This window comes from Dasypus novemcinctus, chromosome 2 (genome assembly GCF_030445035.2).
Source record: "Dasypus novemcinctus isolate mDasNov1 chromosome 2, mDasNov1.1.hap2, whole genome shotgun sequence".
Classification (NCBI taxonomy): Eukaryota; Metazoa; Chordata; class Mammalia; order Cingulata; family Dasypodidae; genus Dasypus; species Dasypus novemcinctus.
In genome coordinates, this window is record NC_080674.1 from 61,436,288 (window position 1) to 61,451,187 (window position 14,900).

At 38.7% G+C, this 14,900-nt stretch overlaps 1 protein-coding gene across 2 annotated transcripts in view; it reads right to left on the reverse strand.

Annotated features, from left to right (window-relative positions):
• ELOVL7 (ELOVL fatty acid elongase 7) overlaps nt 1–14,900 on the reverse strand; it is a 102,346-nt gene that overhangs the window by 23,162 nt on the left and 64,284 nt on the right. For both annotated transcript variants that reach the window (XM_004458845.2, XM_004458846.2), the window contains exons 3-6: nt 5,893–6,083; nt 2,344–2,424; nt 2,041–2,097; nt 5–110 (exon numbers count right to left, since the gene is read on the reverse strand). In XM_004458845.2, coding sequence (XP_004458902.1) covers nt 5–110; nt 2,041–2,097; nt 2,344–2,424; nt 5,893–6,083 — 435 coding nt within the window. The remainder of the gene's footprint in view (nt 1–4; nt 111–2,040; nt 2,098–2,343; nt 2,425–5,892; nt 6,084–14,900) is intronic.

The following is a 14,900-nucleotide window of genomic DNA, read 5'->3' on the forward strand; positions in this document are numbered from 1 at the left end:
CTACCTGCGGCAAATTTGACTCCAAACCACCAGGTCCATGGCATGATGGTATGATGGAAGACATGCAGGAAAGTAACTTGGCTATTTTTCTTACGCAGAACAAAAAAGATCTGAAAATAATTTAAAGAAAATCAAGTTCATATACAATCATGCAATAATTTACCTAGTATTACAAAAATATTGGTAAAGTGCAAACTATTTCACATCATAATTTGCTTTGAAAGGGTTGCCTTATGGAATGCTCACAGAAGCCACTGACTCTCCAAGGGGCAGTTCAAAATATTCAGTGGATTTGGAAGTATATGGAAAAGCAAAGGAGTGTTCATTCTTAGGACTGAACTTATTCTGCATTGCTCTCTAACACCTCCTACCAATTTAGATAAAGGATTAAGCCAACTGAAAGAGGACTTGTCGTTAGCAAATTATTGTGAAAGAAAGTTGTAAGAGAGAAAATTTGAAGAGTTAATTTTAGAAATAGGGTGGAAAAGAAAACAAAGCTATCTAAATAAAGAAAAGGAAGGCTTTGGGGGGCAGGGAGAATATTCAGAAGCAAAGTTCAGAATACTACTGATTAGTTAGACTTCTAAATACAGGTACAGGACTAAACAGAGTAGCACAAAGAATAGTAATAATAAGAGTATCTGAGAAATTTGGCTTAGGAGAGGATACAGGAGACAGCAAGTTTCCTTATGGGAGCTACAATTGAGAACATGCAAAACAAACAAATGAAGCCAAAATTCATTTGCTTATGCACATGGAAGAAAGCAGCTTGGTCCAACAGAAAAAGCCATAACTAGCAACTGCAGCCCCAGTCTGTAACAGCAGTCCTCTGGAAGAATCACTTAATTCTTGGCTTCAATTTTTTCAGTTAAAGGGTCTGGACTAGATCAACATTCTTAACCCTGGCAGTATATTACAATCCCCAGGAAGAATCTCTGGGGGGAGTGGATCTAGTTTTAAATGCAATTAATTCTACTGTGCCATGAGGACTGAGAACCACTGGACTACAGCAAGGGTTCTCACCCTGGACCAGCAACATTAACATCCCACTGGGAACTCGCTAGAAATGAAAATTATTGTGCCCCAATCAAGACCTACTAAATCAGAAAATCTGGGGGTGGGGCCCAGAAATCTGCATTCAAAGAAGCCCTCCAGTGATACTGACACCTGCTAAAGTTTGAGAACCACTAGACTCAATGCTCACTTAAGGCCCTTTCAATTCTAACATATTATGTGATTAGTGAACTGAAAAGGTAAAACAACTTGAGATTTGCTACAAGAAATTTCACGGCATACATTTTGAAGGGAGGACATACTTGTCAGTGTCAGATGCAGAACTAGATCCAAGTAACTGGTTCCACATGCCGCAGAGACACAATAAAGATCCAGGTTTCCTATGCCACTTTGGAAACAGGTGTTAGGGCTTTTGTCTCTCACCACGAACCCTAATCCCTGGCTTATGCTTCTCCCAAGGCCCAGTTACCCAATTTCAGAGTTAATCTTCACAAGGATCTTAAGGTTAAAAGAGAGTGCCCAGTAAGCATGGATTTCAGGAAAGCAGATGGAAGACAGTTTTAAGGTAATCAAAATTTCTGATACCCCAGTGCTATTTTACCATTCTAGTGGGCATGTTAAGTTTATGATTTTTGATACATTTATACTCTTAAAGGAGTATAGATGAAACAGCGCTTTGCTATAAAGGACCGAAAGTATAAGGTTTTTTGCTTCCATAACTTGCTTCACAAAGTAACCATCATCCATCTCCATTGAGATGCACAGCTTTGTAGAGCATATGACAGTTACATGCTTATCTTAATCGGGTGGTAGATACAGAAGAAAACGTTTTGGAGTTTGCAAAATACTGAAAAATAAGTTATCTTATCCATTCTGTGAAATTACTGATAATAAAAGGTAAAATATAATGGTAGGTCTGCCTGAGGAGGGAAAGATAACCAAAGTCATCAGACAACTTAACTATAGCAGTTTATTGCTTTCATTGAAACATCAAACATTGACCAAATGTGGTGAACACATACTCACAGTATCTAGTAGTTCAATAAATTTGGAGAAGTAATAAAGCCAGCAGGTGTGCGCCATCTGCAGAAACATATAGATAAGAATTTATTGATAAATTCAAGAAACTAAAAAAGAAAAGCACTAATTTTCATTTTAAAGAAAATTCCCCACCTGACTTTCATTGATTCTTTCTTATAATTTTTACACTATATCTAATCTAATAACTGAGTCATTTAGTTGTTCCAAATTTATAACCAGTGTTGGAAACAGTCTTAAAAGTTCTTTAAATTGATTTTGAGTTACAAGGTTTTCCAAAGAGGAACTTACTCTCAAAGCTGCAGGTGACCATGAATAATCAACAATTTCACATCGAAATGAATATCCTGTGCCCCAGCCAGACATCACGAACTGCAAGAGAGCACATGCATATTAAAGAAGGAAGCATTTACTAGTTACTAAAAAAAAAAGGTGGTTTTGATTATGTCTCTCCTTTACCTATCTCAGTTGAATCAGCAGTCACTGAACAGAGGGGAAAGACATGTTAAAATAATCTATGAAAGAGCTTGATAACACAGCAACAAGAATTTTCAAAACTGCAAACCCATATATTATTTATATTAACTGTGTTCTCACTAAAATGTTCATATCTTGTGATGATTATTCTAATATAGTGAAGAACAAAACAATGGGAGTATCTTGCTTAAATAGCAAATACTGGTGGATAATTTATCTTACGTACCTCTATGTATGAACATGTGGGTGTCTCTAAAACAAGGGTTCTTAATATTTTCTGTTTCACGAACCCCTGTGCCAGTCAAGTGAAAACCACAGACCCCTTACTAAGTCCACACTATACTGTGTATTATTTAATAAATATATCACACCTGCCCCAGCACGGTCCCACAACAATGTCTTTTTTGAATTTCAATTCAAGGTCATGGACCCTTGTTAGGAACCCCAACTCTAAAAGGAATTACTCAATGTAAATTCAGTCTTTTCTGCTGATTTCCAATCTTTCCAATTAGTCATTTGAAATCAAGATTGACCAAACCCAGTCCACACATAACAATTTTTTGTTGGACTCACATGACATGACAAGAGAAGAAAATTCTCTTGTTAATAAGGCAGTGCAATCTGGCAGGCCTTAATTCCAACACACCCACAAAGTGACCTTAGACTAGAGGTGGGAAGAACAAGCCTATTGTTAACAAAGCTGAACTGTAATTCAAAGATAATATCAACATTCTTTCAGTTTAATGGTGGGAAGGTCTTTTTCAATAATATCTGCAAATGAAAAGCCAGTGGCTCTAATTTTAAAGTAATGCATGTATTAGGTGTTTGGCTTAATTTAGGATGTTAAGATGATGACCAGTTCTTCTCTCCTGATGTCCTATTCTTACAAATGCCAACATCTTTCTTAGAACGTCTTCTTCCTGAGTATAATGCTTATAACATTTTCTTCCATTGAAAAAAACTTCAAATGTCTATTTTTAAAATTACTATTAAAGCCCAAATTAAAATTTTACCATAAATTAACTTCTAAAAGCAAGGGTTTATGAAGCATTATCAGAATGATATTTTAATCAGGTAAAGGAAAGAAACAAAAGAGAATAAATATTTAGAATATGGTACTTTAAAACACATTGCCCTTTTCTGATATTAGTTCCTAGCTTGAGTCATAAGATAATTTCATCACAATGTTAACTTGATAAATTATGGAATACTGAAATTTAAGATTCAGAAAAGTATGATAGATATATTTCGTGGGTGAGAAAAACAGCTCACAAAAACAAGCCAATACATTTTCTCAAATGAACAAGGGAATGTGGCACAGAAAACAGCTAATTCTATTGTACAAAATTCTGATCTATTAGTGAGTGTCCTCATACTCAGTTCTGACTGATACAAGTAAACAGTCCAAGGCCAGGAGCTGTTAACTTAAAGTATGCTTGCTAATTCTCCACTTTACTCTTCCACAAACAACCACTGCATAAATAGGAGAGGTTGTATGACTTGGTCTAACCTGGTCTCTGTAACTAGCATGTTCAAACAGTCACTAAAAAATGACGTATGTGTATTCTTTTAGTCTGATGTGCTTCCTTTACACCTTGTTTGTATTTGGCCTCACATTCCTAATGGAGATGTTCGCTCTGTATATCAAATGAAATCATACTCTACACAGTAAATTGTGTGTACAGGTGAGCCCTAGGGATGGAATGCTGCTCATCTGTTATAAGTCTTTGTTTAACAGAGAATGGAGCTTCCTCCTTGCCTAATATTTTAAGAGCATTCTAACAACCTGTGAACTTTTGACACATATATGTATACTTCTGGCTAACAATAAAAAAGAACAGTAATTCATATTTGGCAAATAGCATCTCCTGAAACTGGCATATAAGTAACTCAAGTCTCAGTGGTTAATGAGAGATGGAAACTGCGTTAAATTCAAACACGTTTATTTGTAATTGCTAATGTATGACACCAAACTAACTGGTTATAACTGGAGTCCTTCAAAGCCTGAGAAATATATTTGGACACATCACAATCAATGATACAAGCAGACACTGAACCTAAGAATATTTGAGCTTGAAGGAATCTGAGAGACAACTGGTTCAATCTTGACTTTATAAGGTAAAGTAACCTGCTCAAAATCAGGCAGGTATTTAGTAGCAGATACAGGATTAACTAGTCCCGGTCTCCTAACCTGTACATGTATAGTTAACACTATACTATAAAATGCCATATCATATCTCTGATAACACACTAAAAGCACGTGTTTTCTCTGCTCCCCATCCCTGGTATTCTTTCCATTTCAGTTGCTCATACTCCAGAAGGGACAGTAAGAGTGGCTTGTGAATCAATTTTGGAAATAAAGTAGAAGAAATGGAAAATAGCAAAGTGAGTCCAGACTTCAAGAAGCCTGGGAGAAATAAGGTCAAAGTAGACTGAAGGCAATCCAATCAGGCGGATTAGCAGCAGGATCCAGGTTGAAAGGGAGAGGCGATGGTGTCACGAGAGGACAGAGGGACCACACTGGAACCTGAGTGGGCCTTGTTTTGAGTAAGCACAAGCTGTGCTGTAGAAGAAGCGAATATGGAGGAGAGGTAAGGAAGACTGCTGGTATTGGAAAATAAGCAATAAATCCCAGAAAAGTCTGTGATTGTAAGTATGTCATTGTACACTTTGGATGGATTGTACAGTATGTGAATAAAAAAGAAAGAAATCCCAGAAAAGCCCATATGTGAGAGTGGCTGGAGCATATTCATAGCAGAGAGGGGGAGGGAGGATCGATGCATCTGCTTTTGGGTCCTGGTAGATCCTCAATTCCCTTAATGACAATTAAGGGACAAGCCCCCTCACTTACGGCTTTGTATGAGTCTCTGTTCTCTATCCCCCCAAAGTCTAGTTAAATCAGACAAAAACAGTCCAGCATTTTATAGCTCATCAGAGCATTCAGAAACCAAAGAAGCTTGTCATAATGATGATACCTGAATATGGAGGCAGAATGAGCTCTGATGCCAGACAAATATCAGTCTTCCACTTACCAGCTATATTAATTTGTTACTTAATTTCTCCAAGTAGGAGTTCCTGAAAACTACAATTTATGAATTCATTCAGTCTTTATTAAGGCCAACTATGTTCCAGTACCTGGACTAGATGTTACTCTTTGTCACCAACTGTGAGGTGGACTATAATGAAATCCTCTAAAGAATTCATTATCTCGTCTATACGTAACAGTAAATACCTGATCTAGTGATCTCAGTTTCTAAAGTTTTGTAAATCTCAAAGTTACCCTTATAGTCATAACAAGAAACATAATGACAGATAAACAGGAAGACTCAGGCAAAATTCTTTAGGAAGACTGAAAACACTTGCCTCATAAAAGATATACACAGAAAGGAGCACTATGAAAAAATTGTATGTTATCATCGCTTTCTTGAGTTCAAAGGGCTCTCGATTCTCCATGAGCTTAGGTCCCACAGAAGTGACAAAATAAACATAGAGTCCCAGGATGATGGTTTGTGGCAAAGGTGAGGACATGAGGAGCCAGTCTTCAACTCTTGGATCTAAGAGGAAAAATAAGATGTGAATGCATATCCAGTTACCCAAGAGATAGCTGACAGCAACCAACATTTCTTTACTCAAGTACCTAGATCCTAGCTTTCACGGTTGACTGTTGGGACAATAATCACTAGTTTCTCTGGAAAGGGTGAAGATTATAGGCATTCTGAAGCACCTGGGACTAGAAACAGTGGGACTATTACCAGCAGTAGGCTTCAAAGGACAAGGTAGCACTAACCACAATCCAGAAGGATGTCATGTAAAGAAGTCCTCCAAGAGGAGCTGTAACTTTTAGTTGAGGGATTCAGTCAGCCCAAGACAATTCTACAAGTAAAAGTACAGGGAACAGATTCCTTAACTGTACCTTCTCCCCCTTCTCAAATCTCTTAGGGTTCTCCATTGGCTTAACCCTACAAGAAACCAGAGGGCAACAGAGCGAACACATTGACATAGTCAATTCTGATCAGTCTCAGGGGCCCAGCAAAGATGAAGGGTGGATTTGGAAGGGCAAACAGAGGACTTCCAGTAAATCCAACCATTCAACCATAGCTACCATTAACATTTTAGATTTTTTCCACCCAGATTTTCTTCTAAATAAAAAATAATAATTTGCCTCTTAATTCTTTTCTTTACTCAAGAAAACTGGGATACTTCCACATAAACAATATCATAGAATAGTTGAGTTAAAAGGGACTTTAGCATCATTATCTAAATATCCAAAATGAGGGTCCTAGATGTTCAAAATGTGGGCTACCCAGAATGAGATTTTAAGAAAATAAAGGTATTTATCTCTCAACTGTGATATAGAAATTATAGAAAGAGCACTGCCAGTGACAAGACCCCAGAGTTCTATCAATTAATTGTAACTCAAGGTGAAATGTGATTAATTCTGTAATTTTAAGTAGTTCAGTTATAATTTTACTAAATTGCCCATGAAGGAAAATAAGTATGGACAAGGTTCTACATGCATCGGAATCAAAATCCAGGGTAGAGTAACAACAATATACTAAATACCATCACTTTTATCAATTTGAAAAGGATAGTTAGAGGAACACAGTCCTTGCTCTTTTAAACTGCTATCATTAGCAGTGGCTAATTAATGAAAACTTTTGAATACCCCTTTGAGTCTAATTTCATACCTAATGCAAAAATTTCTTCAACAGAATTCCATGATAGATGGCTTACTTGCTCTCCATTTTAGTGATAGAGAGCTTACATTTGACAAACTATCTGAAGTCCTACGGTATGGCTTTAGTTATTTACAATGATTTATTCCACTTCTGCATCTCAGCCAGACTTCACAAACTTCCATGGTAAACAAAGTCTCAAACAAAAATGCTCCTGAGGGCCTTAGGGAATATACAGATATCATGACCTCATGAAATGAACACCCCTTAGTGGGTCCTACATGGGAATATATGTAAAACTATTTCCCCAATATAACATAGTTGCACTCATTTATAAATCCCCAAATCATGATTCCTCTACTCCTTTTATCTGAACCTATAATTTTCAACTTACCTGTTGAGTACATTTCACAGAGACTTAAAGTCTTCATATTGTTCATATGCCTGTTGAGCCCTGAAACCCAGCAGAGATGCAGCCAAATCCTACTCTCCAGTTTTTCAGGCCTACCCTGGACAACTAACAAAACGATGAGGATGCACCAGCTCCATTCCCAAAACAAGGAGCAAGCAAAACAATCCCACTTCTCCATCCAATAATATCCACATCCCTTCTCGACCTTAAGAAATCAGAGTAGACCTCTTCCCAAACCCCTCAAAATTGAGGAATGAACAAAAATGGAGGGGGAGAGGTATAACCACTGAACAAAGAAGATTTACTGACATTGTAGCTATTACCTTGTGTTTATTGAATAACTTGTAATATTGATATAATAATACATTTTTTAAAATGATGTATTCTGCTTTCACATGGGCTTCCTCAAAAATATGAACAGACGCCCTGTCTAAAAAACAAAACAAAACAAAAACAAGAGCGCCAACAGTCAGCTCCAAAACAGACCCAAGATATTTAGGAATTTAATGTACAATAAAGGAAACCCCACAGCTAGGGAAGGGAGAGGTTATTCAGCAAAGGTTGAGAGGAAAACTGACCAGTTGAAAGGAAAATAAGTTCATTCCTTACCACATATCCTATACAAGTTGTCCCAAACTATGCAATAGAAACAAAATATTTAAAGTCTTTCCACAAAACAAGGAGGGAAGAGGAGGTCTGCTGGCAAAACTGGGTTAAACAAGCAAGTTTCTTTTAGAGAGATTAAGATGAAAACTCTGATTTTGTTTGGATAACTGTACCTTCACTAAGACTAGGAACACAGTAGAAGGGGCAAGATGGGCCAGGGGCAGATGGCTTATATTTGAGAACATCTTATATTTGGGATGTGTGAAAACATTCATGCGGACATTCCCACAGGCACCAAGAAGAATGGATCTGGAATTAGGAGAGAGATCTGGGCCAGAGATGTAGGGAGTCTTCGTTACTCAAATGATGAACAATAAAAGCAGTGACACTGGCTTTGGAAAACTGGGTGGAATAAGAAGAATAAATGGCTAATGTCAGAACATCAGGGACTCTACATTTAAAGGGGGAGTGGCAGAAGAGGTAAACTGTAAATTCTGGTAAACTGTAAATTCTGAGAATGAGCAACTAAAGAGGTAGAAGGAAAATCAAAAGAGTGAAATATCCTGAAGTCAAAGGGAGAGTCAATTTTTGGAAGGAGGCAAAGTATCAAATGTGGCAAAGAAAGCAAGTAAAATGTGGATGAAAGAGTGCCACTGGATTTAAGAAAAGAAAGTAACTGATGCTCTTGGCAAAAACAATTGTAATGAAGTATCATGTACAAAAAAGAAATTCAATAAATGTTTACTGATAGATACTCTTAAAAATACGAAACACAGACCCGAGAGGGAGTACACAGCTGAGGGGTGGGATGACCTGAAATACTTGACTATTTCAACAGACCGCATCAAAATGCCATCTCAAATGGGACATGCCATGGAAACTATGATGTTTACATTTCATAAATTTGCCAGGGATAAGGCTACTCAACAAAGGAGGACTTGAGAGTACTCATGGAAAAGGAGTTCCCTGAATTTTTGGAAAATCAAAAAGACCCTGTCTGTGGACAAAATAACGAAGGATCTGAACTAGAGTTGAGATGGCAAAGTACACTTCCAGAGCTTCTTTTCACTAATTGCTAGGCTCACCATTGCGTTCAATGACTATTTTTAGTATACATGAAGCAGAAGAGAAACAAGTGGGCAGACCTGAGGAATTAATTTCCTCCCCCTCCTAAGAATTATTCTAAGAGTTGCTTAAGGTATCTTCCCCACAGCTTCCCTCTGCATAAGGATTTCATCAAAGATCAGGTCCCTTAGAAAATGTACAAATAAAATCCAATTCCCATTTGACAGGTAAAGGAAGAAAAGGCAGTTAAATCCCAGATAAGCATTTGATTTTATATTGTTTGCATTCTCTTGCCCTCAATAAACAAACCTTTTTCAATACTTAAAAAAAAATATATTCAGAATGTTCTCATATTGAGAAGTTTGAGGGAAGCAGATGTTGCTCAACTAAAGGAGCTTCAATCCCTGGGGCCTCCTGGTGAAAAAGAAGAAGGGAAAGCATGCCCACACAGCAAGCCAGTGCCTGCACAAGTGCCTGCATGGTGAGCCAGTGCCCCGTGCACATGAGTCACGCAGCAAGATGATGGCACATCAAAGGAAAAACAAGGGGAGAGTCAAGGTGAAGTGCAGCAGAAACCAGGAGCTAAAGAGGCACAATTAACAAGGAACCTCTCTTCCCATCAGAGGTCTCCAGGATCGAATCCCGGTGAATCCTAGAGGAGAGAAAAGGAGAAGAGAAGACAACACCAACAGCAAAAACAGCAGGGTGGGAAGAGGGGAAAGGGGGAAAGTAAATAAATAAATCATTAATAAATAAATAAATACGTAAATAAAAAGAAGTTTCATGATTTGAAATAAGGAGAAGACGTGAAATCAACCACCTGGATACATAACACTGACGTCTATTATTGCCTCTATTAATTCTCCTTTCCTTTAACAATGGCAAGTTTCCTAGGACATTTGGTTGCTACATGCAATTTAAATGGTTTCCAGGAGCCCTAGCCACAGGCCTATACCTCACAAGAGAAGTCACAGTAAATAAAATGGTGACACAGACTGGGGACCATGTGACAAAATTAGAATCAATCAAACTTTGATGGATTTTTTTCTATCAGTGAGTAATATAAACCTTAAATACATGAACATCATAAACCATATTAATATGTCCAGTTTTTATTCCTAATGAAAAAAGAACTTAAAACCAACACCAGAAGAAGACCTATAGGGACATTATCAACATGGTGACAAAAGAAATCCCTGAAAAAAGTAAAGCAGGTGTAGCTTAGTGGTAGAGCCTCTGCTTCCCATGACAAGGTCTCAGGTTCAATCCCTGGTACCTCCTAAAAATAAAAAAAAATTTTTTTAAATTCCCTGAAAAAGCCTTCCTACAAATGTAGTGAATAAAAAATAAATCCCACTTGCTTAGAACTCTGGAAGATGGTAAAGACGGGAGACGGACTCGACAAATGCTGAATCAAAGAAAGAGAAATATATCAGGTAGGAAAATTCCACCCCAGACTGCTGGTCCATTCCAATTTCCCTTCCCCTCATTCAGTCTCAAGCATCTAGAGAGCATGGTCCATCTCTCTCCCAACATGGACAGAGAAAGTAGAGTGACTCACAGCAGCCCGTTAGAACTCCATGCATATCAGGCACAGGGATGTAAGTACAAAGAGAGCAAGGGCAGAACACAAGCTGCTGAGGACTGCTGCATAAAAAATGGCCCGCAGCACAGGGTGAGGGGAGACTGACAGAAAGGATGGCAAGAACTGTTATTCCCTTACTGACCTCAATTTCAGTTGGCTGTACCACATAAGCAGACTTTTCTGAAGTGACCATATTTCTGGATTGACTCCATCTAGCTCCCCTAACAAGCAAAAATGGACTCAGAAAAGACTCACAGAGAGAAAGAGAGAGAAAAAACAAGAGGAACACAGGAAGCCTGAACCCTGACAGACATCGGCAGCCATCTTGCACCAACGCATGAAAATAGACATTGGTAAGGGAGGTTAACTTATGTTTTATGGCCTGGTATCTGTAAGCTCCTACCCCAAATAAATACCCTTTATAAAAACCAACCAATTTGCTCTGAGAGGGTTGAGCCTGTATGCCAAAGGTTAAGGGGAATGTTGTCCTCACCTCACTGTATACAAAGAGGATTAACATTCTAACCCAAAGATTGGGTACGGTGTGGCAATCACTTTTGGAGGGAGAGGTCTGGAGCTTGGTCAACACCGAGATGCTTAATGAGGGTAAAACCAAGAAAATGGTCATTGGGCAAGCCTGTGGAAAGGGTGGGTTGCCATAAGGCCCCAAAGAGAAGAAACCATCATCTAAAGAATGACTCTCAGACTTTGAAATCGAATGGAGGATGCCCTGCAGGTTTACTGAAATCTTCTGGACCCATAACTCATGTTTCCCTCCCAATCTCCATATTGTAATGAAAATGTTTATCCTATGTCTGTCCATTCATGTACTGGAAGAAGATGAATTGTTTTGTAAGTTTCAGAGGTCTATAGCAGACAGGACTTTGCCCCAGCACAAACTGTATTTCTTTAAATTGATTGTGATATGATTTAGTACTTGCATTGTAACTGATTGGTTTTTTATTTTAATATTGTAATGTCTTTTTGGAATTCAGAGGATGGAGTGAAGCAGTTTGATATTACTGATGAATTCCAAAAAAAAAATATCAGATTATGTTTGTAAACTTGTCTTTTGCTATGGGCATGTGAGATCATTTTGGATTTAGGTTTATTTGATTAAGTAATCAAGAAAAACTCTTGTGTCAGTTAGGCTTTGAGTCTCCACTCCTTGCTGGGTGGGGACTCGCAGATAAAAGACATGGCAAAAGACAGGGTTAAAGGGTTCTTAATGTTGGAGTTTTGATGTTGGCATTTGATGCTAAAGCTGTAGTCCTGGGAAGAGAGGAAACCTGAGCCTGTAAAGAAGCAAGCCTTGGGAAGAAAGGAACCCTAAGCCCAGAGAGAAGAAGACCTGCAAGAGAGGAACCCAGGAAGCCTGAACCCTCGCAGCCATCGGCAGCCATCTTGCTCCAACAAGTGAAAATAGACTTTGGTGAGGGAAGTAACTTATGCTTTATGGTCTGGTATCTGTAAACTCCTACCCCAAATAAATACTCTTTATAAAATCCAACCTGTTTCTGGTATTTTGCATCAGCACCTCTTTGGCTAGCTAATGCAGAGGGACTGAAGGGTTAAAATGAACTTCTGTAAGATGGATCCCAAAACTGAAAAGTATAAGGCAAAAGGGGCACTAAAAGAGGGAAAGAATTTAAATAAATCAGAGGAGCTGGGGAGAGAATTTTGCACAAAAGCAAACAGAACAGATCAAGATTCCCAGAGAAGAAACAGAGGGAAGTAAGCTCTCACCTGTAGGTGAAACAATTGCACAAAAAATGCAATCTTGAAAATTACATGGTATATCCACATAAAGAATCAGATGAAAAAGAGCTGAGAAAATCTGAACAGTTAAACACAGGCTATTCTAAAGGTCTAGAATAAGTTACAGCAAGCATCAAAGAAGAACCTTAACACAAAGCCAATCAATAATAAAACCCTAGGCATGAGGAAAAAACAAACCTTCAGAGATAACTTATCAAGAGAATCAGATGCCTAGACATCAGCAAAATATTACAAGCCATACTAAGGAACAGGAAGATATGGCTCAGTCAAAGGAAAAAATTAAAACTTCGGAGGAGGATCAGAAGTTAGAATAACTAATCCAATGTTCAAACAAATGTCCTAAATCAAATTCAGGAGATGAAGGAAAATATGCATAAAGAGATTAGGATATTAAGAAGACTGTGAGGGAAGTGGACATGGCTCAACTGATAAGAGCATCTGCCTACAATATGGGAAGTCCAGGGTTCAAACCCAGGGCCTCCTGGCCCATGTGGTAAGCTGGTCCACACACAGCACTGCTGCATGCAAGGAGTGCTGTGCCACACAGGGGTGTCCCCCGCGTAGGGGAGCCCCACACGCAAGAAGCACACCCTGCATTGAGCCACCCTGCACGAGAAAAGCGCAGCCCATCCAAGAGCGGCATCACACACATGGAGAGCTGATGCAACACGATGACACAACCAAAAAGAGACAGATGCCCAGTGTCACCAAGAATACAAGTAGGGAAACGGACTTTGGCCCAGTGGTTAGGGCGTCCGTCTACCACATGGGAGGTCCGCGGTTCAAACCCTGGGCCTCCTTGACCCGTGTGGAGCTGGCCATGCGCAGTGCTGATGCGCGCAAGGCCGTGGGGGAGCCCCACGCGCAAGGAGTGCGCCCATGAGGAAAGCCGCCCAGCGTGAAAAGAAAGTGCAGCCTGCCCAGGAATGGCGCCGCCCACACTTCCCGTGCCGCTGACGACAACAGAAGCGGACAAAGAAACAAGACGCAGCAAACAGACACCAAGAACAGACAACCAGGGGAGGGGGGGGAATTAAATAAATAAATAAATCTTTTTAAAAAAAAAAAAAAAAAGAATACAAGTGGACACAGAAGAACACACAGCAAATAGACACAGAAAGCAAACAATGGTGGGACAGGGGGAGGAAGGGGAGAGAAATAAATAAAATAAATCTTTAAAAAAAAGGCTGAGCATAAAGAAGAATCTGAAAATATAAAAAGAAGCATAACAGAAATTATAGGGATGAAAGGCACAATTTTAGAGATTAAAAATACACTGGAGGCATATGACAGCAGATTTGAACAGGAAGAAGAAACAGTGAACTAGAAGACAGGATAATAGAAATCACAGCTAGAAGAACAGACAGAGAAAAAAAATTAAGTACTGTGTCTGGGATTTGAGTGACAGCATGAAGTGCAGAAACATGGGCATTGGTACCCCAGAAGGAGAAGAGAAGGGGAAGAGGGAGAAAGAATATTCGAAGAAATAATAGCTGAAAGCTTCCCGGTTCTTATAAAAGACATAATACACATGTCTAAGAATGCAATGTAGTCCAAACAAAGTAAATCCTAATACACATACTCTGAAACACATACTAATCAGAATGTCAAGTGCCAAATCTAAAGAAAATTCTGAAAGCAGCAAGAGAAAAGTGACTTATCATATACAAGGGATCTTCAATAAGACTAAGTGCTGATTTCTCATCAGAAACCATAAAGGTGAGAAGGTAGTGGTACGATATATCTAATGTACTGAGAGAAAGAAATTGTAAGCCAAAAATTCTTTATCTAGTAAAACTGTCCTTAAGATATGAGAGAGAGTTTAAAGTATTCACAGATAAAAAGAAATGGAGAGATCTCATCAACAAATGACCTGTCCTACAAGATGCTATTCACGATAGCATCTAAGAGAGTTCTTCAGGTAGAAAGGAAAAGACAGGAGAGAGTGGCTTGGAGTAGTGTGAAGAAATGAAGATCACCAGAAGGATAATTAAAGAGATAAATGAATAACCCAATAGTACAGTATCCTCTATATACAACTCTACTCCTTAATTCTTATAAGAATTAGAATACAAGTGAACAAGAAAAAGGCATACTTCCTGTTAACAGACATGCAAAAGATAGAGGAAAAGTGGGACAAAAACAACCGAAAGAGGGGAAGCAAAAGGATATGGGAGCAGAGAACGTCTATGCTATTAAAGCCAAATTGTAGGTTTTCAAATTTGTCGGTTGTAGATGTTGGTTATGT